A 27758-nucleotide genomic window follows, 5' to 3' on the forward strand; every position below is an offset into this window, starting at 1 on the left:
TAGGGGCTAATGTAGCTGGTGACTTTAAGTTGAAACCAGTGTTTATTTACTTCTAAAAATCCAAGGCCCCTAAGAATTAAGCTAAATCTATCAGGCCTGTATTCTATAAATAGAACAAAGCCTGAATGACAGCATGTCTGTTTACAACATGGTTTACTCAATTATGTTGAGACCACTGTTGAGACATACTGCTCAGGAAAAAAAATTCCTTTCAAAACATTATTGCTTATGGACAATGCACCTGGTCACCCAAGAGCTCTGATGGAGAGGTACAACGAGATTAATGTTGTTTTCATGCCTGCTAACATAACATCTATTCTGCAGCCCATGGATCAAGGATTCACTTCAACTTTTAAGTTCCAATTAGAATATTAAGAAAATACATTTTGTAAGTCTACAGCTGCCATAGGTAATGATTCTCCTAATGGAACTGGGCCAAGTAAATTGAAAACCTGTTGGAAAGGATTCACAGTTCTAGATACCATTAAGAACATTGTTGATTTATGAGAAGAGGTCAAAAAATCAACATTCACGGGAGTTTGGAAAAAGGAGGTTCCAGCTCTCATGGATGAATGTGAGGAGTTCAAGACCTCAGTGGAAGAAGTCACTGCAGATGTGGGAGAAATATCTAGAGAATCAGAATTAGAAGTGGAGCCTGAAGATGTGATGAAACTTTAGCAAATGAGGAGTCACTTCTCACGGATGAGCAGAGACAGTGGTTGCCTGACATGGAATCTACTCCTGGTGAATGTGCTGTAAAGAAAGTTGAAAAATGCCAACAAAGGATTTAGAATATTCCATAAACTTAGTTGATAAAACAGCAGCACGGTTTGAGAGAACTGACTCCCAATTTTTTGAGACAAGTTCTACTGTGGGTAGAATGTTATCAAACAGCATCACATGCTACAAAGAAACTGTTCATGAAATTCTTCAATGTGGCAAACTTCACTTACTGTAAGAAACTGCCACAGCCACCCTAAAATTCAGTGGCCACTATCCTCATCAGTCAAGCAGCCATCAGCATTGAGGCAGGACAGTCCCCAAGCAAAAGGATTACATCTCACTAAAAGCACAGGTGGTTGGCATTTTTCAGCAATAAGCTCCTTTTTTAAAAAAATTTAAGTTCATTTTTTTATTTTTGAGAGAGAGAACAAGCAAGGGAGGGGCAGAGAAAGAAAAGGAGGCACAGAATCCGAAGCAGGCTCCAGGCCCCGAGCTGTCAGCACAGAGCCTGACGCAGGGCTCGAACCCACAAACCTTGAGATCATGACCCGAGCCAAAGTCATGATCTCAAGCACCCAACCAACTGAGCCACTCAGGCACCCCAGCAATAAAGTTTTTTTGAACTAAGGTATGTATATTGGTTTTTTTAGACATAATGCTATCCTACACTTAACAGTACAGTATAAAATAAACATAACTTTTATATGCCCTGGGAAACCAAAAAATTAATCCGACTTGCTTTATTGCAGTGGCCTAGAACCAAACCCACAGTATCTCCAAGGTACACCTGTACCTTCTAGGATGCCCACAGAAGACAGCCCTCAGAGTCTAACCATATAGACCTCTGCCCCAAAACACACGATTTTCCAAGGCTCACTTATACCAGTCTGACTTACGATGTTCAAAAAGAATGGAAAGTCTTCTTGTTGCAATCACTGAAGTCAAGGGAAGCAATGAAAGCTCACCTTCAACCCCTAACCTCACACGAAAAGGCTGAGGTTTAAGGTCAAATTATCTGTACCTTGCTTCTCTATCTTCTACAATGACTGAATACCTTCACTTTGCCCTGCCCAATCCAGCAACATTTTAGGGAAACCGGACATAGGAAACTGTGGGTAAAGAGCTACCAGAGTGGGAGCAATCTGCTGATGAAAATTAGATCACTGTCATTACTGTCAATCTAACTACAGGTGTACAATTTGTTCAACTGTCTGAAGTGGCTAAATTACTGTATGTACTACACTCAAGTCTCAATTTTCTCTCAATCCCTCCGCACTGTACACACATACAAAAGTTTTAAAAACGAAGTTATGTTGGAGGTGAATAAAAGACTTCAATTAGATACTTTACACATGTGACACTCCTGTTTACTTCCCAATTTTAGAGGATAGTGTTCATAAAGAGAGTCTGAAAGATCACAGTGGTTTTGAGTCTCTATCTTCCAAGAAAAATTAAAATGCACGAATATTTATAAAAAGCAGAATGATGAATAGCTGTCGGCTCCAAACTGCCCATCTATTACCTATGGGTTTTCTCCCCAGTTATAAGTACTCCATAGAAACACCAACCAAAGAAATGAATCAGCCTCTCTTAAAAAAAGACCAAGCTCCTAGCAGAGCAATCACATCTAAGGGATGTCATATCCTGTTTCTTTGGGTTAAAACAAGAGTGAAATGCTTCCCCTACACCCAGCTAAAGGACCCTGGATGGCCGCCAAAGGAAGGGCAAAGAGGTCCAGGGAAGCTGAGTCACTGCCTAGAGCTGTTGGATGACAGGCAAGTGAGCAGGGTAAGAAACAAGGCTCCTCTACCTCACAAAAGTGATGTGCACCTGGCCCTCAGGAAGGCCTTTAAAGTAACAATAACTTTTTATTTTGCAATAATTATAAGCTCACAGAAAATGAGAAAAATAATATAGGAGTACCATGTACCCTTTGTTCAGCTTCCCCCAATGGTAACATCTTACCTAACAACAGTACGCTAACAGAACCAAGAAAATAACAAAGGTACAATACTGTTAACTAGACTATAAGCCTTATTCAGACTTTATCAGCTTTTACATGTACACATTTGCTTATATGCACATGTGTATTATTCTACGCAGTTTTATCCAATGTATACATTCATGTATCCACCAGAACAATCAGGCTACTGAACTATTCCACCACCACCAAACAACTCCATTGAGCTACCCCTTTATAAGCTGCACCTCATCCTCCCACCCATCCCTGTGCCCTGGAAACCACTAATTTTTTCTACATATCCATAATTCTGGCATTTGAGGAATGTTATAAAGATGGACTCACACAGCCTGTAATCTTTTGAGATAGTTTTTTTTTTTTATCTGAACATAATGCACTTGAGATCTATCCAAGTTATCACACGTATCAATGGTTCATTTATTTTTTTTTAAGTCTATTTATTTTTTGAGAGAGAGAGATAGAGAACATGTGAAAGAGAGAGAGCACCCACATGGGAGAGGGGCAGAGAGAGATAATCACAAGTAGGCTCTATCCTGTCAGAGCGGAGCCCGAAGTGGGGCTTGAACTCACGAATTGTGAGACCATGACCTTAGTAGAAATCGAGAGTGAGATGCTTAAAAGACTGAGTCACCCAGGTGCCCCAATGGATCATTTATTTTTAATGCTGAGTAGCATTCCACTCTATAGGTATACAGTTTGCTTAACCATTTACCTGTTGAACATTTGAAATGTTTCCAGGTATTGGCTATTACGAATAAAATCACATGAATATTTGTATAAAGGCTTTTTAAAAAATGTTTACTTATTTTGAGAAAGAGAGAGAGAGAGAGAGAGAGAGAGAGAGAGAGAGAGAGAGAATCCCAAGCAGGCTTGGCATTGCCAGTACAGAGCCCAATGTGGGGTTCAAACTCACAAACCGTGACACCATGACCTAAGCTGAAATCAAGAGTCAGATGCTTAACCAACCGAGGCAACCAGGTGCCCCTGTATAAAGGTTTTTTGTATAAATTTAAGTTCTTATTTCTCCAGGATAAATGCCCACAAGCATAACTACTGGGTCATATGATAAGCATATGTTTGGTTTTTAAGAAACTGCCTGTTTTCCACAGTGACTGTACCATTTTACATTCTCACCAACAATGTGTGAAAGACCCAGTTTCTCCACATCCCCACTAGTATTTAATATTATCATTTATTGTTGTAGGTATTCTAATATATGCATAGTGTTACCTCATTAAGGATTTAATTTGCATTTCTCCAAAATCTAATGGCATTAAACATCTTCTCAAGTGCTTATCTGCCATCCACAAATCTTAGGTGAAATGTCTGTCTGTTCGTTTCCTTTGCTCATTCTCTAAATACGTTGTTGTTTTTACTGCTGAGCTTTTAGAGTTCTTTACAGTCTAGATACAAGTCTTTAATCAGACACAGTCTTTGCTTTGCACCAAATTTAAACATGCCAAATTCAAGGACTATAGTTTAGCTAACACCATTCTCCCAACACTACCCAAATTTCAGTTACTACCGATTTCAGTTAACTACAATTGCATCAACTACAAACTTTGCTGCTAGCTCTTCAGTCCACAAATCACTACATATAACATAAATGCTCATGATGATGAGTGGCTGATCACACTACTTCTTTCGAAGTCTGACTGGTCACTGTGGATTCATTACTCAGTTCATACAGAGATGTCAAGTGTGTAGTTGTAGGACTTCATCATCCTCTAATGATAAATGCATGTAACATTTCATAAAAACGGATAATCAAAAGAAAGAACTGGCCAAGAAAGATCAAAGTGTAGCAAAGAAATAAATAGTGGTAATTCTGATAGTAAAATTCATATTGAACATATATGTAGTTGCAGAGTAAGTCATAATTTTTGCTTCAACTATCCAACATTTTTAAAACATAAGAGAAAGTCTATACTTTCTTCCCTTATTTTGATACATTTCATTGTTCTTTTCTTCTTCCTGATGTTTCCAGTTTCTTTCTGCTATTATTTCCTTTCTATTTGGAGAATATTCTTTAGTCATTCTTTTAGGTAGGTCTGCTGGTTACAAATTCTTTTAATTTTCTTTTGTGCAAGAATACCTTGATTTCTTTTTCACTCATGAGAATATTTTCATTGGGTATAAAATTCTAAGGTTATAATTTTTTTTTCAGCACTTGAAAAATACTGTGCCACATAGTCTGGTCTCTGTGGTATCAAATGAAAAATGCACTGTCAATCATTGTTCCAGGAGTATATTGTTTCTAACTAGCTGCTTTCAACATTTTTTCTGTATTTCATTTTCAGGAGGTTGACTGTGAAGAGTCATGGTGTTGATTTCTCTGAGTTTATCCTACTGAAAATTCATTCAGTTTCAAGAATCCATTCATTTATGCTCTTGACCATATTTGGGGATTTTTCCATCTTTTTTTTTTTTTAAACTTTTTTTAATGTTTATTTATTTTTGAGAGAGAGAGCGAGCTGGGAAGAGGCAGACAGAAAGGAAGACACAGAACCTGAAGCAGGCTCCAGGCTCCAAGCTGTCAGCACAGAGCCCGACAAGGGGCTCAAACTCATGAACCATGAGATCATGACCTGAGCCAAAGTCAGACGTTAACCAACCGAGCCACGTAGGCGCCCCCCCATCTTTATTTCTTAGTTTATGCCTTCATTATTTTTCAGTATTCTTTCTCTTTTCCTAAGACTCCAATGGCAGAAATATTAGATCTTTTCTTATAATCACACAAGTCCCTAAGTCTCTGTTCACTGTTTTTCCTATTCATTTTCTCTGTTATTTAGACTTTTTAGTAATTTCTGTCAAGTTCACTGGTTCTTCTCTCTCTTCCCTATTCTGCTACTGAGCCCATTCAATGTTTTTAAACAATTTTGGTTGTATTTTTCCAGTTCTAAAAATTCCATTTGATTCTTTTTTACATCATCTAGTTCTTTGCTGAGGTTGTCATTTGTTTCAAGAGTTTTCACAATTGTTTGTTGAACCACTTTTATGTTAACTGCTTTGAAATCTTTGTAATTCAAAACTTCTGTGTCCTCTCACTTTTGGCATTTGTTAACTGTCTTTCCTAATTCAAGGTTTGATGTTCTTAGTTCTTGGTATGGTGAGGGTTGTTTTATTTTGTTTTTGTTTTTTTTTTTTTATCCTGGACATTTTAGGTATCAAGTTTTACAACTATGAAACCTATTCAATCTTCTTTTTCAGCAGGCAGTTACAATGTTTACATTTAATATGCTGATTCTGTCCTTCTTGTATGACTGTAACTGTAAGACAGTTTCGTTTCCAGACCCTTTACAGTGTTATTTTGGTCTGTTTCCTTTATGTGCTACCCAGAGGCTCATCTAAAAACCTGGCAGTGTTCCACAACTTAGTTCAGTTCTCAAATCTTCTGCTATGTTAATTCTGGTCAGTTTCTCATGTGGGTCACTAGAGAGTTGCCCAGAACTTCATTTGTGAAATCCCTTTCTCCAGCTCCCTTTTCTCCAAAATCCTACCACCAGTTACTAGTTAGGAGGAAGAACAACATCACCTGCTGCCAGTGGACACTCTACATTGGTCTTTCCTTAGCTTCTATATCACCTGGGTGGGGGAAGTGAAACACTTCTTCATTGCTGCTGGTCTGAGGGTGGAAGTTTGGGCTTATCATTTACCCTCACTGACACTGCCCCAGAGTGGGGAGCAGAATGATGCCTCACACTATGTCAGTGCCACCAAGGAGAAGGTAGGACTATAGATTCTCCATTCACCACCACCTCCTAGACACCACCCCTCCTCCATCTCTGCTCCCCCACCCTCCCACCTCTGCAAACACACACAATGGCATCTCCTCAGCTCCAAGTGAAAAACCACCTTGGTAGTGTCAGGCAGGGGAAGACATTCAAGTACATTTCTTGGTGTCTCAAGACACCATCCCAACAGGAGAACCAGCCTGCTACTTCCATGTGGAGGGTGGGAAACCAGGCTCCTCACTTGGTGTCTGCAGGTAACACACCAGCACAAGAAGCAGGGAACAGTCTTCTACCACTGGGCAGAGGGGAGAAATTCCAGCTGTCTGTTCAATCATTGAATCCAGCTCTCTGTTCAATCTTGGTCAAGATAGCAGAGCACTGCATCACATCATCTCATTGCCATCGGTAGGGGGGTCTAAGTTCAGCCTCTCTGCTTGGCTTCTGCTGACACCATTCTGGTGGAGGAGTAAGAGTGCAGCCCGCTACCACCAAGTGGAAGATGGACATTCAAGTTCCTCATTCAACTTCCACTGGTACTAAGGGTGGGATGGGACATTTCCATTGTTTTTGGCTAAAGTAGCCAAAAGTACTGTCAAAAAGGGTTTTGTTCTATTTGGCTGCCCTTTTCCTAGTGATTTCTCTAGAAAGACCAGGTCTTCTTTAGGGCTTTTTCTATCTGTACCTGTTAGCATTTCCTGGGTGTGGGCTCCTCCAATACCCACTCTGAGATATACAAAGGGGGAAAAGAAAGCCCAAGGAACTCAGTGTTGTGTCATTCTTCCAGTTCTAAGGTCCCTAGCCAGTCTGCTTTCTTCTTCCCACCTTGTAGAGTCTTGTAATATTTGCTTTCAGTATTACGCCCAAGGTTTTTAGTTGTTCTCAGCAGGAGAAATAGTAAGAAATTAGTCTACTACATCTTGTCCAGAATCAAAAGTCTGAGAAGGTCCCATTTTTAAGTGGAGCAATTTATAGCTACAGGTGAACAACAGCTGACATAATAAAATAAAGCATCAAGACATTTATGGTAATAGAGGTATAAAGGGATCAGATTCAACAACAAAAGCCCAAATCTGTTTGGCCAGACAGAGTTTTTCCACAAAGCAAGGGATTCTGGGAAGGACTGATTCATTTAAATCTAAGGTACCAATATACATAATAGAAGTGGTGCCCTTCCACCTAAAAAATCAAGTAAAAAAATTTCAAATGATAGTATTGGCACAATATTTGACAGTATTATTTTTATAAATAGCAAAAGCACCATAAAACCTGGGTTTAAAGACTGATAAACAAAAAGGATGATGCCATCTGTAGCCAGGAGCCTGAGATATGTCAGAAACTCCCCAACCTACTTCAAGTCAATTTATTTGCCAGTCTCAAGGGCACTGACAATAAACTGAGTCAATCTAGACAGGCTCCAAATGAAAGCATGAGAAAAATCCTAGGACCCAGCACCTCAGTGAAGAAGCCAATAACCTACACTCCACAGAAGTGAAAAAGGAGTGTGGCAATTCTATCTTCAAACTGGCAGCTGACTTAAAACAGCTGGGACAGGGATCCTACATTTGGGTACTGGTATTGGAATCTTCTCTTGTTAGGGGAAAGGATTCTTTTCAGTTGGCAAAAACAGCAACTTAAAACTTAATCTCTTGCTTTTAAGTTAAAAAAAAGAATATTTTCTTAATATTCATAGTTTTCTACACAAACTTTATAACGTGAAAAAATACCATTAAAAGAGAACAAAGAGAAGAAGGGTGCCTGGGTGGCTCGGTCAGTTAAGCGTTCAACTTCGGCCCACTTTGGCTCAGATCATGATCTTGACACTCGTGAGTTCGAGCCCCACATCAGGCTCTGGGATACACGCTAAGACCTGGGAGCCTGGAGCCTGCTTAGGATTCTGTGTCTCCCTGCCTCTCTGCCCTTCCCCCACTCACACTCTGTCTCTCTCTCTCTCTCTTGCTCAAACATAAGTTTTAAAAAAAATTTAGGGGCTCCTGGGTGGCTGAGTCAGTTAAGCACCCAACTTCAGCTCAGGTCATGATCTTACACCTCATGAGTTAAAGCCCCACATCGGGCTCTGTGCTAACAGCTCAGAGCCTGGAGCCTGCTTCACATTCTGGGTCTCATTCTCTCTCTGCCTGTCCCCCATTGTGCTCTCTCTGTCCTTCAAAACTAAATAAACATTAAAAAAAATTTAATTAAAAAAAAGAGAACAAGAGAAAAGATGGGGTACAGTGGGTCTTCCACCCACAGAGAAGACATGGAACAGGGGCTGAATGCTTGTTACTGTCAGGCCCATATGGGGTCCATGGTGAAGGGATGGTGAGTGGGAATGAGCCCAACCCCTGGCCACAGGAAGGTCAATCTTGCTCAAGGCACCGAGGCACACAATGCTCACCTCTGCTGGCCTCAGCTTCACCAGTTAAGGGGATTTGCTTTTCCTCACCCTCCCAAACCCAGTTAATATATCTGTGGTGGAATGAAATTTTACCTGTCACCTTCCTACGCCCACTGCTGCTACTACTGCCATCCTGCTACTCATCTTCTCATACCATATACACTCTCCATGCTGGTAGATGTGACTTCACTAAGATGAGTAAAGACATGGAGACTTGGTCTGCATGTTAACACATCCTAATTAGGTCCTCCTTGACACCAAAAAAAGAAAAAAAAAAAAAAGAAGAAAAGAAAAAGGCTGATTTGTCTCAGAACTGCTTAACTCAAAAGGATCTGAGGGACCTAAGGCTTCCTCCACTTAAGATAGAAGCTGTCAATAACCTGATGCTGCCCCTCCAAGATACGCCAGAATTCTGGGCCAGCAGCAGAGATGCAAACAAAGAAAAAGAGAATTATGAGGGTAAAAGGAAGAGAGAACTTGCAAAGGTCTCCAAAGTAGCCACTGGAGGAGCTTCTTTGAAGGAGAGGACTCAAATGGAAATATAAAAACTAATTTGTGACATTCTCTGGCTATCACATGAGTTCACAATCTATCTAAAGAGTAAGATTTCTTGCTGGTATAAGCCTGTACCGACAAGCCCTCCCAGACACTAGGGGCATAACCAAGAGACTGCAATTCTGCCTCTTTCTCCTTCTCACTCCCTTAGTTTGTACACAAATTTAAAACTGGAGGAAATGTCAGCCATCCTCTTGTTTCCCACACCTCCCCACCCCAGCCCCACCACCTTATTGTACATTTAAGGAACCTGAGGCCTGGAATAAGGAATACATTTGCTATGAGGCCTAGAAAGAGGGAATACATCTGTTACATGTTCAAAGGACAAGGATCAAGACTTCCTTCCCAGCCCGGCTCCTCCGTCCTTTAAGCTTTTGTCTAATCCAAATGTAAGTAAGGAGGTCTGGGTTTTAATCTCTATTCTCCTCACTCTTGTCTGTGATAATGAAGAGTGCAACTATCTCTGCTGTGTGCCTCAATTTGTTGAGGCCCAAACATGTAATGTGAAGTTGGATCCTAAATAATCAAATGCTCCCAGTACTGGTATTTTTAAAAAATAGTCCAATAAGGATTACTTATTTGGCATTAACTGCACTTTATTTTACAATATTATGGGGCGCCTGGGTGGCTCAGTCAGTTGAGCATCCGACTTCGGCTCAGGTCAGGATCTCGCAGCGAGTTCGAACCCCATGCGGGCTCTGTGCTGACAGCTCGGAGCCTGGAGCCTGCCTCGGATTCTGTGTCTCCCCCTCTCTCTGCCCCTCCCCTGCTCATGCTCAGTCTCTATCTCTCAATAATGAATAAACTTAAAAAAATTTTTTTTAATTATTTTACAATATTATTATCATTACCCCATGTTTATTTTAAGAGCTTGTGGAAGAAGTGACTCCCTTCAAGGTCATCCTGTAGGCTTATACTAACTCCCTGGGAAGAATATCACATACCTTGTCTTCCTTTGAACTCTCCACTTCTGTCCCCTCCTTGAATTTTGCCAGTGCACTCTTGAGGTCCTGAGATGTGTAGGTGTTGGCGTTTATGTCCAGCCTGTCCAAAAAGAAGGTGAAAGTTAGAAAGGAGGCACCATTTTTCCCAAGAAAGAAACTTCACTAGGTGGCTGGTACTCCCAAACAAGGTAAGCCATGGCCAGCTCGAACTCAGAGTGCACTACCCTAGCTTTGCCTTCGGTCAGCCACAAGTCTAAGAGGTAATCTTACCTTAAAGCTAGAAGAAGAAATACAAAGCTGAAGAAGGGGTCATTTTATTAAAGAGGATGAAATGGCATGGGGCAGACAAAGGCCCACCATGGACAGACCACTCTCAGCCAGCTACATAGGCAGAAATAAGTCTGGAATGTCTGTGCAGTGCTGTTCTGTCAGCATGTGCCAGGGCTGGACCTCCTGGAGGGTAGTGGGCACAGATAAGGGGAATAACATGCACCCAATTTATATTCTTCTAATAAACGGATCAATGGGGACCTGAGCCCCCCCTGCATGTCTCGTCTGATTTTACAAGGCAGCCTTTCTTCACAAAAACAGTTTAGATAAATTCACACCTTTAAAACCAACTCCTGGGCCCAGAGTTGATGCAGGATGTATGTGCCAACCTGACAAAGGAATGGATTTGAAATACCAAGGACTAGAAGCAAAGCCAACCGTGTTCCACAGTCAGCCTCTAAGGAGAGGGAGGAAAGGAACCAATGTGGATATAATCTCAGGAACCTGGCAAAGACTAGAGTGGCATCCTCCCAAAACCCCCTGGAGCTGATTGAAGCCACAACCATTCTTCTTAATTGGAGAGGAGGCATTCATGCGTTGGGGGGTGGGCTTTACCACCAACAATAATTTTAGGTCAGTGAACAGAGAGATCAGACCAAGAGTGACATGGACAAAGGGAAGTGTGGAATGTAGTGTCTGTGCTTGACAAGACGGTTGGGGAGAGAGGGGTTAAGGATAACCCGGGAGATTACAAAGATGAGGAAGTAAGGGGTTACTGGACTACTCTGGGCAAGATAAGCACATCAATCTAACAGTCAAGATCCTAGCAGACCTCAGCTCTCATTAGAGGCATGTGCTTAGGGCTTTGCTCATTTCTCATTTCATCTTTGATTCATCTTAGAAACCCCCTAGAACTCTGAGAAAAACACTTGCCTTCTCTAAACCTCAATCCTCATAAACTAATAATCGCTAATCACTCCCATTTACTGAGCACTTAAGCATGTGTCAGTCACTATTTTAATCCTTTAGAAGTAATATTTCATTCAAATGATTACCACAATCCTACAAGGTAGGGAAGAGAATCCCTCTCCCAGAAAAGCATCACCCACTGCCAGCAGCATGTAGATGCCACTGTCCTGCTCTTTACCCCTAAGAGAGAGCTAAGTATTTAGGGGCACAGCTTGAACAGATTATGACCTCCCTCCTCTAATACTTGGTCTAGACAAATCCCATCATGTCTCATATCTCCATTTATTGCCTTAAATGCCACTCTTCCAGGCCACTCACCATCACTCATTTTAGCCCCTACTACACACACACAAGTGTGCACATGTATGTCTGCACACACAGACAGAAAACCATCTTCAGCTGGTATTTTCACTTCATTCTTCACTGAGAAAAATAGATGTTATCATCAAGAACTCCTTCATATTCCCCTCATGAGCTCTATACACTAACCTGCACCAAATCTAGATTCTCTGCTTTCCCTTCTAAGACCATGAATGACAGTGAACCTGCTCCTATTAAACTTAAGTTCCAGATCCCACTTTCCTTTGCAAAAGCTTTAACCTCCATCATTATACTGTTCCCTCCTGTCTGCATCATCAATTTCTCCCTTTGGTTGGATTATTCCCTTGAGTATATGAATACTCTTCTGACTATGATCTCTAATTATCAAACCATTCCCCTGATCTCCTTCAGAGTAAAACTTTATAAACAAATTGTCTTAACTCACTCTTCTCATCTTCATGACTGCTATTTACACTGCCATTTGCTCTAATCCAGATCCCTTTACCGTTCCCTACTAATACTTCTCATCAAAACTACTAATAATTAACAACTAGATCCAATGGACTCTTCACTAATGTCATGTTCCTCAACCACTCAGCATAATTTACATAGTTCACCTCTCCCTCCTTGAAACACTCTTCTTTCTGGCTTCTTGTTACCACATTCTGCTGTTTCTTCCCCTTCCTCCCTCCTTCCCTAACTCTTGTGCTGGTTCCTCATCTCCTACCTGAACCCTATATACTGGAATGCCTTGGAGTTCAATCCTAGACAATCTTCTCTACCTCTGCACTCTCCCCTAGTTCTTTATCCATTAGGCAATGATGCCCAAACTTACATCTTTGACCCAATCCTCTCCCCTGAGTGACAGTCAGGCTCTTGTATAACTAACTGATAAATCTTAGATCTGGGATGTTTATCAGGCACCTCAAACTTATTACATCTAAAACATGGGTCTTGATGTTTCTCCCCATAAATCTGTTCCTCTCCCAATCTTTTCTATTTCAATAAATAGTACTTCTGAGCACCTAGTTGTGTCAAATCACAAAATGAGGCTTTATCTCAGATTCCGCCACACCACCTTCCATCAACCCCTAAATCTAAATCTAAAGCAAGTCCTATTGGCACTACCCTCAAATTAAATCTCCAAACCCATCCGCTGTCCATCATGACACTCTAGACTCATTCACCAGTATGTCTACCTGATCTTCAGAAATGACATCCTAATTGTCTCTGCAATTCTTTTGTCCACTCTGAATCTATCCCCCATACACACAGCAAGAAGAGTGATCTTGCCAAAATTACATTAAATCACTCTCCCACCCCAAATCCTCCACTGGCTTTCTATCACAATTCTAGTTAAATGAAGACTAGTCAACATGCATCTCAAAACTCCACATGATCTGGCTCCTCTTATCTCTCCCAAATCATCTATTAGTCTTCTTCCTTCGCCTATTCTCTAGTCACCCTAATCACTTTCTTGTTTCTCAACTTGATAAAGTCTTTCCTTGACAAAGCTAGGGACTCTTCTTGTTGCCTCTGCCTGAGATCCTCTAACCTTAAATGTATAAAATTAACTCTTTGTATGACTAAATCCCCATCATTCTTCAGGTCTAAGCTCAAGTATCACTTTAATGAGGTCTTCCAAACCATCCTATCTAAACTGGCCTTCCCAAGGGACTGACTGACTTGTTTATTTCTTCCCTACTATTTACCACTATCTGTAATTACTTTATGTGCCTTTTTATTTTTCAGTTTATCTTCCTGTCATGTCCATAAGGCTGGTATCCTGTTTTGTTTAGTACTATATCTCCAATACCTAGCACATAGGCACTCAATAAGTCTTTTGTGAAATGAATGAATGGAGCAAGGAAATGGCCCTGTCTTTGGACCACATCCTTAACTACAATGTCATACTGTACCATGGTAGATACTCAACCCAAGATGGGACAACCTGGATATACTCTGTTGGTCATCACTACAAAGAAGACAGTTGCTCCAGGGCAAAAAAAGAGATACAATGTTGAGATACTGACATGGGATATGGACTAAAACCAGTGGAGATAACAATGCCTAACACATAAATAGCAAGAGAACACCCTGCTGCTAGGAACCAAATATACCATGAAGTCAGGCAGTGCCAAGAGAGGCCTCTGAAAGAAGTCAGAGTCAATGCCTTGTCCCAGGCTTTACAGTCCAGAGGCATTACAGCTCTAGGTAGCAGGATGTCTAGTCACACAGCCAGCAGGACTAGTGGAGAGATTGCCATGGATTAGTCTGAAAGGACTATCCCCATCTTTCCTTAGCCAGTGATACCTAAAACTCTGTGATCACCAACATCTTTGACAATCTGATGGAAACCTGTGGGTGTTGTCCATCTTGTTCCCCAAATCAGAATAACCAGATATGCAAAATACTGTACCAACTGCAGAAATTAGCCCTGCACTTTGGCTTCTGTTCCTGTTCTAGTACCTAAGAGCCAGGAAGACACTGTGAAATGAATCAGGAGGAGCCTGAGGTGAGGTCCACCACAGGAAGAAGTCACCACCAAAGGCAGCCAGAGACTCACTGAGCTCAAGCAGTGAAACCTACACCACCTTGTCAATGCCTTTGGGTTGCTGTTCAGACAGGTTTGCCACTAGAAACAAATGCTGAGAAGGAAGAAGGTATGTCCAATATACCCTGGAGATCACTCCAGAGCAGAACCCTCAGAAACATTTCAAAGGAGAAAAGTAAAGAGGGAAGAGTGAGGACAAATATCTCTCTTTTATGGTGCATCTATTACAGACCACGTGAATGACTCTGCTTTCTATTCTAAAAAGACAGGAGCAACTGATAAAGCATTAAGTGTTCCCAGTAAAGACCTACGATCAGATACTGGAAAAATAACTTCCCACAGTATTAAAACCAACAAACAAATATTCCAAATTAGTCAAGATCCTAATTCAATATCCTTAAACCAAGAATAAAGTAAACTTTTTATTTAGAAAATGAGACTTGGCATAGATGTGAGGAAAGGCTTCCTGAAGTTCTCTGACACACTGAAATATGTGCATATATGTGTGCTAGGGAATGAGGGGGGTTGGCAGGGGTTACAACAATGAAATTTGATTATTTGATGTCTGTGAGAAATGAATTATCATATGGCCTTCAGATATAGGCCTATCAAGGGAGATGGGGGGGAAATAAAGATCCTTCTCAGTTTGGAGTGACGGTAAAGAGGTCAAATATCTTTCTTCTTTTTTTAAGTTTATTTATTTTGAGTGAGGGGGGAGAGAGAGAGAATCCCAAGCAGGCTCTGCATCGGCAGCATGGAGCCTGACACGGGGCTGGATCCCATGAACTGTGAGATCATGAGCAGAGCCAAAACCGAGAGTCGAATGCTCCAACAACTGGGCCACCCCTGAGGACAAATATTTTCATATATTATTACAATGTAGTCAAATTTTCTAACAGTAAAAACTGCCCAAATTGGAACAGGCTGCTCTGTGGGATTGTGGGTGCCACATAACCGAAAGTGCATATGGACAGGCTAAATAACCTTTTGTTGAGTACATCAAGGAAAACACTCAGGTAAATAGTCTCTAAACTCCCTTTCTACCTTATATCTAACTGCAAAATATTGTTAAAATAATGAAAATTCAAGGATTAACATTAGCCTTGCTCAATCCATTATTTGTTATCAATACTTACATGTATTAGAACAGGGGCAGCAAACTCTGTTATGACCCCATAATATTTTAGGCTTTGTGGGCCTTACTGACAGCAATTGTCCCAACTACTCAACCCTGCCAGATTAGCAGAAAAGTGGCCATAGATCATACATAAATGAATAAGCATAGCTGTGTTCCAGTAAAACTTTACTTATGGATATTAAAATCTCTAAGAGTCATGAAATATCATTCTTTTACTTTTTCATCCATTAAAAAATGATAAAAACAACTTACCCTGTAGGCTGTACAAAGACATGTAGCAGTACCAATATGGCTCACAGATCACAATTTGCTGTCCCTGTCTTAGAAACCTCATAACTGGTATTTATAACTGTTGAAATTACCCAATTCTAGCAGCCCCTGTAACCCCATGCCTCCTCCTCCTTCCTCATGTAAAAAAGAACATGCAAATAAAACTTGTTATTTCAAGGCAAAGAACAGAAAAACAGGGACAAATTGTCCAAAATCAAATAATCTTATCTGGTTATTAAAAGTAAGGCAATCTCTTAACATTGGAGAACTTTTATACTATAAGAAAGCCTGTTTTAATATGGACTAACAAGAGGAAAAGTTAGTCTGAATTAAAGACTTTAAAATGCAATTTTATTGTTCACCAAGGAAGTATTACTGCAAAGCAGAAGGCCTAACAGGCCTGTTTTAATGAATAGATGACTCATCTGTAATCAGCGCATTAATTGTTGGGATTCAAATGGGTGCTCTTAAAGTACTGGGAAAAATAGCTTCATTTTTAAAGCAGGTTAAGCATTCCCCCTACAGCCTTTTCTAAAGTATCAATTTGCTTTGCAAACTATTTCTTTCCAAAGATCTACAAGTAAACTTCCACAAAACCCTGACAGATTTATCACAAATTCTACGCTACGAAATTTCAAAATTTTTTAAAAGCCACGTGAATTTGGGTAAGAAACATTACATTGTCATTACTTTCAGTATTACAAAATCAGTGCTGTCCGCCTCCCAATCCCTAGGGTTGTTACTATACCTTTTGCCTTTTTTCAATGCTTTCAAATTACTTTGGAACTTGTCCTCTTCTTGGAGTTTCACTTCTCTTGTCCCAGTCTGGAGATTCAGCCGTACATGGGATCCTACAGGGACAGCCTGACCTAAAAACCAAGAACAAAGAGGGCTCGTAAGGTATATGGTCCTTGAAGGGACACTGCAATGGAAAGGCTGGCTAACAAGCCAACAGGATTTATTAATTCATGAAGACCAGACCCTGCTGTGTTCCATTACCTGAATCCATCCATCTAACACACATATACCACACACATATCAAATTAAGGTAATGAGGCAAATGGGCAAGGGCTTCTATACTTCAAAGCAAAGACCGAAAACCCCAGTTAGAACCTACATCTTTAAGCTAATGTTTTCTTTAAACTGAGCTATAATAAGCCTTTTTGTTATGGGCAGGTGAATGGTAAATACCTAATCACCCTTAAGGATATGGCCACATCACTGCATCTTCCAAGACATCCTCCTTATCTCTCCCCTGACAGTCCCAGAAAACTCCAGAGAGCTTGCTGTTCCAGCAAGCTTACACCTCACCATCCTGCTCTCTTTATAATCAGGCTCCTTCTATAAGGCTCTCTCCTTGATGAGCACAGGGACTATATCTCCTATTTTATTTCCCAAGACCCTAGACCAGGGCTTCATCGGAAGGCAGGAAGACAGAGCAAGTCAAGGAGGTAAGGACTGGAATCAAAAGAAACTAAAAACCTATGCCCACCCATCTCAGGAGAGTTGATCCACTACCTGAAAAAACAATATGAATGGACGGGCTACTCATACACATTGTACAAAATTACTCAAAGATAGGTGAAAAGGAGATAAAGGCACTACAAAAAAGAGAACTACAGGTCAATATCTGATGGACACAAACGCAAACATTTTTTGTTTTGTTTTAAAGGTGGAGTTCAGGAATCTACATTTAAAAAAAATTTTTTTTAGAGTGAGAATGAGAACACGCTAGCAGGGGAGAGGGGCAAAAGAAGAGAGACAAAGAATCATAAGCAGGCTCCACACTCAGTGTGGAGTCTGACACAGGCTCAATCCCACAACCCTGGGATCATGACCAGAGCTGAAATCAAGTTGGACACTCAACCTACTGAGCCACCCAGGCACCCCCAAAAATTTTTCACAAAATATTAGCAAACCAAATCCAACAATTTTTTTTTAATTTTTTTAAAGTTTATTTTGAGAGAGAGAGAGAGAGAGAGAGAGAGAGAGAGAGAGACTGAGAGGAAGATATAGCTGTCAGCGCAGAGCCTGATGCAGGGCTAGAACCCATGAACCATGAGACCATGACCAGAGCCAAAATCAAGAGTCAGACGCTTAAATGACTGAGCCACCGAGGCACCACGAAATCCAACAATACATTAAAAAAATCATTCACCATGATCAAGTGTGATTTATTTCTGGGATACAAGGGTGATTTCATATTTGCAAATCAATCAACATGATATGTCACATCAACAAAAGAAAGCATAAAAACCATATGCTCATTTAAGAGATGCAAAAAAACCTTGACAAAGCAAAACATCCATTCATGATAAAAACACTCAACAAAGTAGGTTTAGGAGAACATACCTTAGCATAATAAATGCCATCTATGAAAAACCCATAGAGAGCATCATACTCAACGGGAAAAACCTGAGAGCTTTTCTCCTAAGATCAGGAGCAAGACAAGAATATCCACTCTTGCCACTTTTATTCAACATCGTACTGGAAGTCCGAGCCACAGCAATTAGATAAGAAAAAGAAAAAAAAGGCATCCAAATCAGTAAAGAAGAAGTAAAATTTCTATTTGCAGATGACATGATACTATATACAGAAAACCCTAAAGACTACACCAAAAATGACTAGAAATGATAAACGAATTCAGTAAAGTCATAGGATACAAAATCAATATATAGAAATCTGATGTATTTCTATACTAATACTATATATTAGTATATATACTCTATACTAATAATGAAGTAGCAGAAAGAGAAATTAAGAAAACATTCCCATTCACAATTATACAAAAAATAATAAAAATATCTAGGAATAAATTTAACCAAAGAGGTGAAAGACCTATACTCTAAGAACTGTAATACATAAATGCAAAGATACTCCATGGTCATAGATTGTGAGAACAAATATTATTAAACTGCATACTACTCAAAGCAATTTACACATTTACTACAATCCCTAACAAAACACCAACAGTATTTTTCACAGAACTACAATAAATAATCCTAAAATTTGTATGGAACCACAAAGACTCCAAATAGCCAAGGCAATCCTGAAAAATAAGAACAAAACTGGATGTATCATAATACCAGATTTCAAGATCTACTACAAAACTGTAGTAATCAAAACAGTATAGTACCAGCACAAAATAAGACACATAGATTAATGGAATAGAATAGTGAGTTCAGAGATAAACCTACAATTACATGTTCAATTAATCTACAACAAAGGAGTTAAAAAAAAAATGCAATGGCAAAAAAAAAAAAAAGCCTCTTCAACAAAAGGTGATGTGAATACTGGACAGCTACAAGTAAGAGAATGAAACTGGACACTTTCTTACACCATACACAGAAATGAATTCAAAATGAATTAAGGACCTAAGTGTGAGACCTGAAACCATAAAAATCCTAGAAGAAAGCACAGGCAGCAATTTTCTGACATCAACTATAGCAACATTTTTCTAGATATGTCTCCTGAGGCAAGGGAAACAGAAGTAAATTATTGGGATTACATCAAAATAAAAAGCTTCTGCACAATGAAGGAAACCATCAACAAAACAAAATGACAACCTACTGAATGGGAGAAGGTATCTGCAAGTGATACATCTGATAAGAGGTTAGTATCCAAAATATATAAAGATCTTATACAACCCAACACCAAAAAACCAATCCAATTGAAAAATGGGCAGAAGACATGAACAGACATTTCACGAAAGAAGACATACAGACGGCCAAAAGACTCATGAAAAGATGCTCAACATCACTCATCATCAGGGAGATGCAAATCAAAACCACAATGAGACATCACCTCACACCTGTCAAAATGGCTAATCAAAAACACAAGAAACAACTATTGGTAAGGATACGGAGAAAAATGCACCTCATACCCTACTAGTGGAAATGCAAAGTGGTAACCCCTGCACCAAGAGAAAACAATACGGAGGTTTCTCAAAAATTAACAATAGAATTACCATATAATACAAAAATTCCACTATTGGGTATTTCCACAAAGAATACAAAAACCCTAATTTGAAAAGACATATGCATCCCTATGTTTCCTGCAGCATTATTTACAATAGCCAAAATATGAAAGTAATCTGAGTGTCTACCAACAGATAAATGGATAAAAAACATACGGTATAGAGGCGCCTGGGTGGCTCAGTAAGTTAAGCGTCTGACTTCAGGTCAGATCATGATGTCACAGTTTGTGAGTTCGAGCCCTGCATCAGGCTCCCTGCTAACCGCGAGGAGACTGCTTGGGATTCCCTCTTTCCCTCTCTCTCTGCCCCTCCCCCACTCATTCTCCCTCTCTCCTTCTCTCCCACCCCTCAAAAACAAACAAACATGAAAAAAAAAAACTTTAAAAAATGTGGTGTATATATACAATAGAATATTACTAAGATACAGAAAAGAATGAAATCTTTCGATTTGCAACAACATGGATGGATCTAGAGGGTATAACACTAGGTGAAATAAATCAGTCAGAGAAAGACAAATACCATAGGCTTTTACTCATATGTGCAACTTAAGAAACAAAACAAGCAGAAGACCAAAAAACAGACTCTGACAACAAACTCAGGGTTACCAGAGGGGGTTGGGTGGGATGATGGGCAAAATATGTGAAAGGGATTAAGAGTACACTTATCATGATGAGCACTGAGTAAATATATAGAATTGCTGAATCACTATATTGTATACCTCAGAGTAATATAACACTGTATATTATTTATGCTGGAAATAAGAATTTTTTTTTTTAAATTTTTTTTTTTTTTCAACGTTTATTTATTTTTGGGACAGAGAGAGACAGAGCATGAATGGGGGAGGGGCAGAGAGAGAGGGAGACACAGAATCGGAAACAGGCTCCAGGCTCCGAGCCATCAGCCCAGAGCCCGACGCGGGGCTCGAACTCACAGACCGCGAGATCGTGACCTGGCTGAAGTCGGACGCTTAACCGACTGCGCCACCCAGGCGCCCCTGGAAATAAGAATTTTTAAAAAAGGTTGGTTAAAAATAAAGTGTGCAAGATCACACACTACATGTGGAATGTTACATTTATCCATTCATTCATACAACTGACATTTACCAAGCAACTACTATCTCCCAGGCCACTATGGTAGATTCTAAAATTACAAAAAGGAATAGTAATGGCCACAGGGATAGAAAATTTTAGGGAAAGCATTCTTCAAGACACTGGAATCCTAGAAGAAATGGTGCTCTGACACCTCAACTTTGACTCTCCTTTCTCCTGGCAGACGATGGCATGGCCTTGCTGATGCTGAATTTGATTCAACAATCTAAAAAGGATGACAATCTAAAAAAATTCCTTTAAGGGAAGCATATAGCACAAGTTCTTTCAGAATGATCAGGTAAACCTGAAGTATAAAAGGCTAATGATATAGCAAGAATTCAAGTTTTCTCCATTCTGGCAGAACCACAGTGAACTCCACCAACCACTGTGCCTCCATCAGATAACGAAGGAGCCAGGGAAACACCATGCCAAGACATTCTGTTCTATTCCTGCTGCCCCACTTCAATAGGAGTTTCTGTATATTTGTCTAAAAAAATTAATGGGAACTTAAGTACATGAGTGTATGCGCATAATGATTTCTTGCTAACCTTAAAACCATCCAAAATGCTTCAAGGTTAAAACAAATATATCCAAAGTAGAGTGGGGAAAACTTTCTCTGGGGAGGCTTCTTGAATAAGGTTAAACCGGCAGTTAAACGAGGCAAAAAGTGAGACCCAGACTGGGAAAACAGGGAATCCAAAATAGATGGAGCTGTGTGTGCAAAGACTCAGACACACAAACTGACAGGCTACATTCAGGAGGCCAGGAACAAAAGAAGCAGGGAGGATTGAAAAGGCTGTGAAGGCAGCCAAAGAGAAGATGAGGCCAGTTAGTGGCAAGAACAACAAGGAACTAGCAACTACTATCCTATTCCTACGATCATGGGGTATGAAATAACTTTGTAGCATTAATCTCTGAATGTTTGGAGGGGAGAGGGTGTCTCACCTGGAGAAATTCCAAAATGATGAAACAACAGAAAATCTTCCTGGGCAGAAGGTTAAAGCAGATCATCCCTGATAATCCCTTTACATCACCATCCCCCATACCCATTGTGTCTCCAAAACCTAGTGATTTTTCCTGCTGACTGTTTCTTTTTCTGAGAGAGAGAGAAAGAGGGGGAGAGAGGATCCCAAGTGGGCTATGAGCTGACAGCACAGAGCCCAATATGAGGCTCGAACTCATGGACCATGAGATCACGACCTAAGCCAAAGTCAGATGCTCAACCAACTGAGCCACCCAGGCATCCCTCCTGCTGTCTCTTCAATTCATGCTGTCCTCCTCACCACTGCTCTTGTCCAAACCATCACCATCTCTCTTCAGGACATTGCCATAGTGTTCCAGCTGCCCTTCCCTCTACTCTTAGCTCCCAGTCCAACTGTTCTTTACAAAGAATGGTATTTTTTCCCCCAAATACAAATCTATGTCATTCCCCTGCTTCAAACCTTTTAATGGCCTACTACTCTCCAAAGAAAGATGAAAGTCTTCACACTGCTCAATGAGGCCGTCTGGTATCTAGCTCCTGCCTGCCTCTTCTGTCTCATCCACTCCCCCTTCTTGAGGCCACGCTGACCCTTTTCCATTCCATGAAAAAAACCATGTTCGTTCCTACCATGAGGCCATTCCACTTGCTGTTTGCTTTGCTCTTTCCAACCCCAGCCTCCATCTCCTGATCTTTCCAATCTCAGCTAACAGTCACTTCCTCTGAGAGGCATCCTCTATTTCCCCAAACCAGATCCGGCTGCTCCCTAAATTCTTTCACAGTACCATGAAACTTTTCTTTATAGCAATTACCACAACTAGTGGTTATAGTTTAGTTTAGTTTTTTTATTCATTTGGTAAATATAAATAGTCCCCATTTTATCCCCAGGGCCTATCATATGGCCTAGTATTAAATCCTCAATAATTAAAATTAGAAATTAAAAAGAGAAAATCCTAGCTGATCTAGACGTGAATGGAAAGGCCAACAAAGATTTTCAGTAGGGCAAGTAGATTCCTAATAATTAGTCATGTTAATCTTTTTTTTTTAGTAGTAGTAGTAGTAGTAGTAGTAATGCTAGTAATAATAAAAATAGTAACAGTAGCATTTTCAATTTTCAGACTTTTGATCAAAATTAGAAATGAACAAGAAAAAAAGAACATGACTAAATGTTTCAAAACATAACAGGTTATATATACTATGTTAAGGTGGCCAAAGAATAGACTAGAATCTTGTGTGAACCAATTTCTTTTATTTGGGGAAAATTCCAAAATTACTCCCTTCACATAAGCCACCACAGGGGGCAAGAACAACCACAATAGCATTAACTTAAAATACAGGTTATGCTCATTTAAGATACACAAAACCAGCAATGGCAGCAACAGTGGCAGAGGCAGCAGAAAATAAGAGTATTTTAAATGTTTCCACCCCCCTGGGAAAAAGGCCAAGTTAGAGTGCAATCTGACCTGCATCATTTTAGGGCCTCTACAAAGGGACCAGGACACTCAGAAAGAGCAGAGGCAAAAAGTTACAAGATACACCCAGGTAAAGAGTCAGGGATTGAAATGTGGAGAGCAAGGGGACTGGCCAAAAATACCATATGGATCCTGAAAGGCCAACAAGCCTGCAAAGCCTACAGTGTCTATTTCCCTACCACTGGGCTCTCTGGGGACAAACCGCAGCCTGAAGAAACTATATCAAGAAGAAACTCTGTCCAAATTAAGTAAGGCCATATCACACTTGAATTTTGACTCTCACTGGGAATCTGTCACTGACTTTAATCACAAACCAAGACCCAGATAACAACTCCTGCTTTTCCAAGGGTGGAAAATCTATAGTAGATTGCATTACTGTTACCAATTTTCTTCCTTCCTGCCTGTATCCACACCCTGTATCATGTGACCTTGCAGTCCCTCCTCCTAGTGGTTAAGTTTCCCACCCCGTGACTTTGAACGCAGTTTATGACGTGCGTTGGCCAAGGGGATGTTAGCAAATGTGCCACAGAGATTTGAAATGTGCTTTATGTTTTTCCTGTCTCTTGGAATTCTACCATCATCAGGAGAAATGTTCGCTAGCATTCTGAACTGAAAAAGATGAGAGACCCATGGAGCAAATCTGGACCCAAATTGTAGACCAAAGCTAAGCCCAGCTCAATGTAGCCATGGTCAACCAGGTCTAGCTGATCTGTAGAAACTTGAGCAAGAATACAAAACTGGATTTCTTTCCTAGTTTTTTACTCTCAACTACATTTAAACTTACACAAAAGCTGCAAAAAGAATCATTTCCATACATTGCTCACACGGCCTTTCTCAATATTAATATGTTACACAGTCAGAGACAATTATCAGAACTGGGAAATTAGTAACATTAACCAAACTGTAAAGATCCTTCTTCAAGCCTTACCAGTGTTTCCACTATGTCTTTTTTTGTTCCAGGATCCTATATGGCCTTTGGTTGTTATTTCTCCCTAGTTTCCTATCGTCTGCAACAATTGTTCAACCTTTCCGTGTCTTTCATGATCCTGACACCATCAAGGAATACTGATCAGTTTTTCAGGACTGTCTGGTGTCTTCTCATGATTAAACTGAGGTCATGCATCCTTGACAGAATCACCAAAGAAATGATGCAATGTTCTTCCTAGCACATCATATCACAAAGTGTATGGTGTTAATATGTCTTATGACTGTTGATGTTGGCCTTGATCAACTAATAAAAGTAGTATCTACTAAGCTTTTCCATGATAGTAAACAAAAATCATAGCAAACTACCAAACTGAGAAAAACAGCTTGGCAGTTTCTCAACAACTTAAACAAAGAGTTACCATATGAACCCAGCAACTCCACATCTAGGTATATACGCAAGAAAACTTAAAAGCATATGTTCACCAAAAACTTGTACATGAATGCTCATTGCAGCATTATTTATAATAGCTACAATGTGAAAACAACACAAATGTTCACCAACTGATGAATGAATAAAGAAAATGTGGTATATACAAATAGTGGAATACTCAAGAAATGAAATACTGACATATACAACGTGGATTAACCTAGAACACATTATGCTAAGTTAAAGAAGACAGATATAAAGCGTCACATATCATACAGTTCTTTTTAAATGAAATTCCAGAATAGGCCAATCAAAAAACACAGATTATTGGTTGTCAGGAGCCAGGGGGAAGAAGGAAAGGGAAATGACTGCTAATGGAAATGGGGTTTCTTTCTGGGTGATGAAAATGTTCTGGAATTAGACAGTGGTGATGGTTGCACAGTACTGTGTATATACTAAAACCCACTGAATTGCTTAAAAAAAATTATAAGGGAAATACTTTGAGATTATACAAATCCCTTTTCTCCTCAAACCACACCATTAGGGGAATCCTTCTGCAACAATTACCACTCTGGTGACAGTCTAATGGCAATTTTCTACTTCCCTCCTTCCTTATACCTTAATTGAAATTTCAAGTACAGTAAGAAGTATGGCATAATGAATACATATATCTACATCACTTAGACTTCACTGTTTCTTTTTGCCAGATTTGCTTAAACTTTTTGTACTATGCAATGTTGCAAACAGAAACATCACACACAAAAAAAGAAATATTACAATATGTTCAGTATGCATCTCTAAAAAAACATAAAGAAAATTTGCTACAAATAAAATAGCGAGAGGGAGAAGAAACCAAGCAAAGAAAAAAAAAGAAGGAAAAGAGAAAGAAAAAGAAAGAAAGAAAAAGCAACTTCCTTACAAGGAAAAACTGTCAGTCCTCCATCTATTTAATTATTTACTTAGACCAGTATGGTCTTGTGGATATTTTATTCTGTGAGTTGTAATTCAATTCTATATTATTTATTTTGTTGCCCAGTTATTTCAGCTTGGCCAATTAGCAATTCTTTCAGGTTGGCTCTTGTATTCCTTAAACAAGTTCCTTTCCCCCATCATTTTCTCTTTCAACTATTTCCTTACTTTCTGGTTTCAGAAGATGTCCCAAGTTCATCTTGTCTTTTCCTTCCCCTCCCCTAGAATCAACTACTTCTCAAGGAACCCTTGTTTCTTTTACTGAAGAGTAGTATTTAGAAACCAAGATCTGGGTCATAGTTATGCTCATTACAACTAAGGTTATCATAGCTTTTAGACCCTGTCAATGGAAAGAACTAAGAAATTTGTGTATGTGTATACATTTATATATATGCTCATATACACATCCCTATTTCTTTGTCTATGTGTATATTTATTAAAAACTTCAAGTTTATAATGACATCTCACATTTCAATCTAACACCACAGAGTTCATTTGTCTTCTCCCTTTCCTTACTTGTAACTTCTTTCTCCAACAGAGAGAAACTTGGCTCTTACTATCTGCAATATATTTATTGTTCAATTCTAACATAAATATACTTTCAAAATTGCTAGCCCATACCCCCATGAGAAACACATTTACCCGACTAGATTACAGTATTTATGTGAGTTCTTTTATCTATGACTTTACATTATCTACTCAAGAGATCTTTTCACAAAGTCACTTAGGTTATTTCCTTTCTTCCTCACCCACTGTAATGTGATTATGTTATTAACGTGTAATACTTGGTTCACTTGTTTGTGTCTGTATTCTATTTTGTGGTGCCCACTCATTCACACACTGGTTGGTTTAATTGTTTATTTGGGGCATCTAAAGGATATGTGAACTATTTCTAGAGTTCTAAGACAGAGCTATACAAAAAGAAATTATTGTTGTTTTAAGCCGAGTTTTGCGGTGGTTTGTTTACTGTGACAATTCATTCCAATGGCCCTGAAACAAGGAATTTAAAAGTGTCCAATACAGGGGCGCCTGGGTGGCGCAGTCGGTTAAGCGTCCGACTTCAGCCAGGTCACGATCTCACGGTCCGTGAGTTCGAGCCCCGCGTCAGGCTCTGGGCTGATGGCTCAGAGCCTGGAGCCTGTTTCCGATTCTGTGTCTCCCTCTCTCTCTGCCCCTCCCCCGTTCATGCTGTGTCTCTCTCTGTCCCAAAAATAAATAAACGTTGAAAAAAAAAAATTTAAAAAAAAATAAAAAAAAAAATAAAAGTGTCCAATACAATGAACAGTTCTTTTTTTTCCCTGAAATTACATAGTTTTTACCTTTTTAGTGTTTAAATGCCCCTTTATAAAATGAGCAAATGATTATGATGGATGAAAGTGGGTTGTTTCATGTTAAGCCTCTTAGCAAAGTAAAGAAGCTGGCCTTTTGTGTCTAAAATTTGTTTTTAAAAAAAATTTTTAATGCTTATGTATTTCTGAGAGAAAGAGAGAGAGAGACGCACACACAGAGCACAGTGCAGGAGGGGCAGACAGGAGACACAGAATCTGAAGCAGACTCCAGGCTCCGAGCAGTCAGCATAGAGCCCCACACGGGGTTTGAATCCACAAACCATGAAATCATGACCCAAGCCGAAGTCAGACACTTAACCAACTGAGCCACCCAGACACCTCCTCCAAAATTTGCTTTTAAACTTTTTCTTATCCATCAAACACCACAGTCTGAAAACTACCCATGTATTCTACCAATCTTCTCTAGGACATTTGAGAATTATTCCCATTATACACTTTAAATTAGTTTATTTTATGGCATATAATTTGTATCTCAATTAAAATGTTTAAAAAATTCATTTCCTTGGATAAAGCACTACCTTCTCCTTTTGAATCCCAGAATAGCAATTAGTCTATCAGGTACAGTCCGAGGTGACACCAAATACTTCTAGGGGCCAAGACAGAGAGCTAAGCACAGAGCCTACACAGCCCCAGGATACTTGAGTATGGTATGAAGAAGAAAATGTGGGTGCCTAGGTGGCTCAGTCGGTTGAGTGTCCCACACTTAACTTCGGTTCA

At 39.7% G+C, this 27758-nt stretch overlaps 1 protein-coding gene across 2 annotated transcripts in view; it reads right to left on the reverse strand.

Annotated features, from left to right (window-relative positions):
* Positions 1-27758, reverse strand: part of SIL1 (SIL1 nucleotide exchange factor) — a 219560-nt gene that overhangs the window by 80898 nt on the left and 110904 nt on the right. For both annotated transcript variants that reach the window (XM_047085431.1, XM_047085439.1), the window contains 2 exons: positions 16603-16723; positions 10333-10432 (listed from right to left, as the gene is read on the reverse strand). In XM_047085431.1, the coding sequence (XP_046941387.1) occupies positions 10333-10432; positions 16603-16723 (221 nt within the window). The remainder of the gene's footprint in view (positions 1-10332; positions 10433-16602; positions 16724-27758) is intronic.

The sequence above is a fragment of the Lynx rufus genome, unplaced genomic scaffold, assembly GCF_022079265.1.
Source record: "Lynx rufus isolate CCGP_SWC_20201006 ecotype Redwood Valley unplaced genomic scaffold, mLynRuf1.p SCAF_1, whole genome shotgun sequence".
NCBI lineage: Eukaryota > Metazoa > Chordata > Mammalia > Carnivora > Felidae > Lynx > Lynx rufus.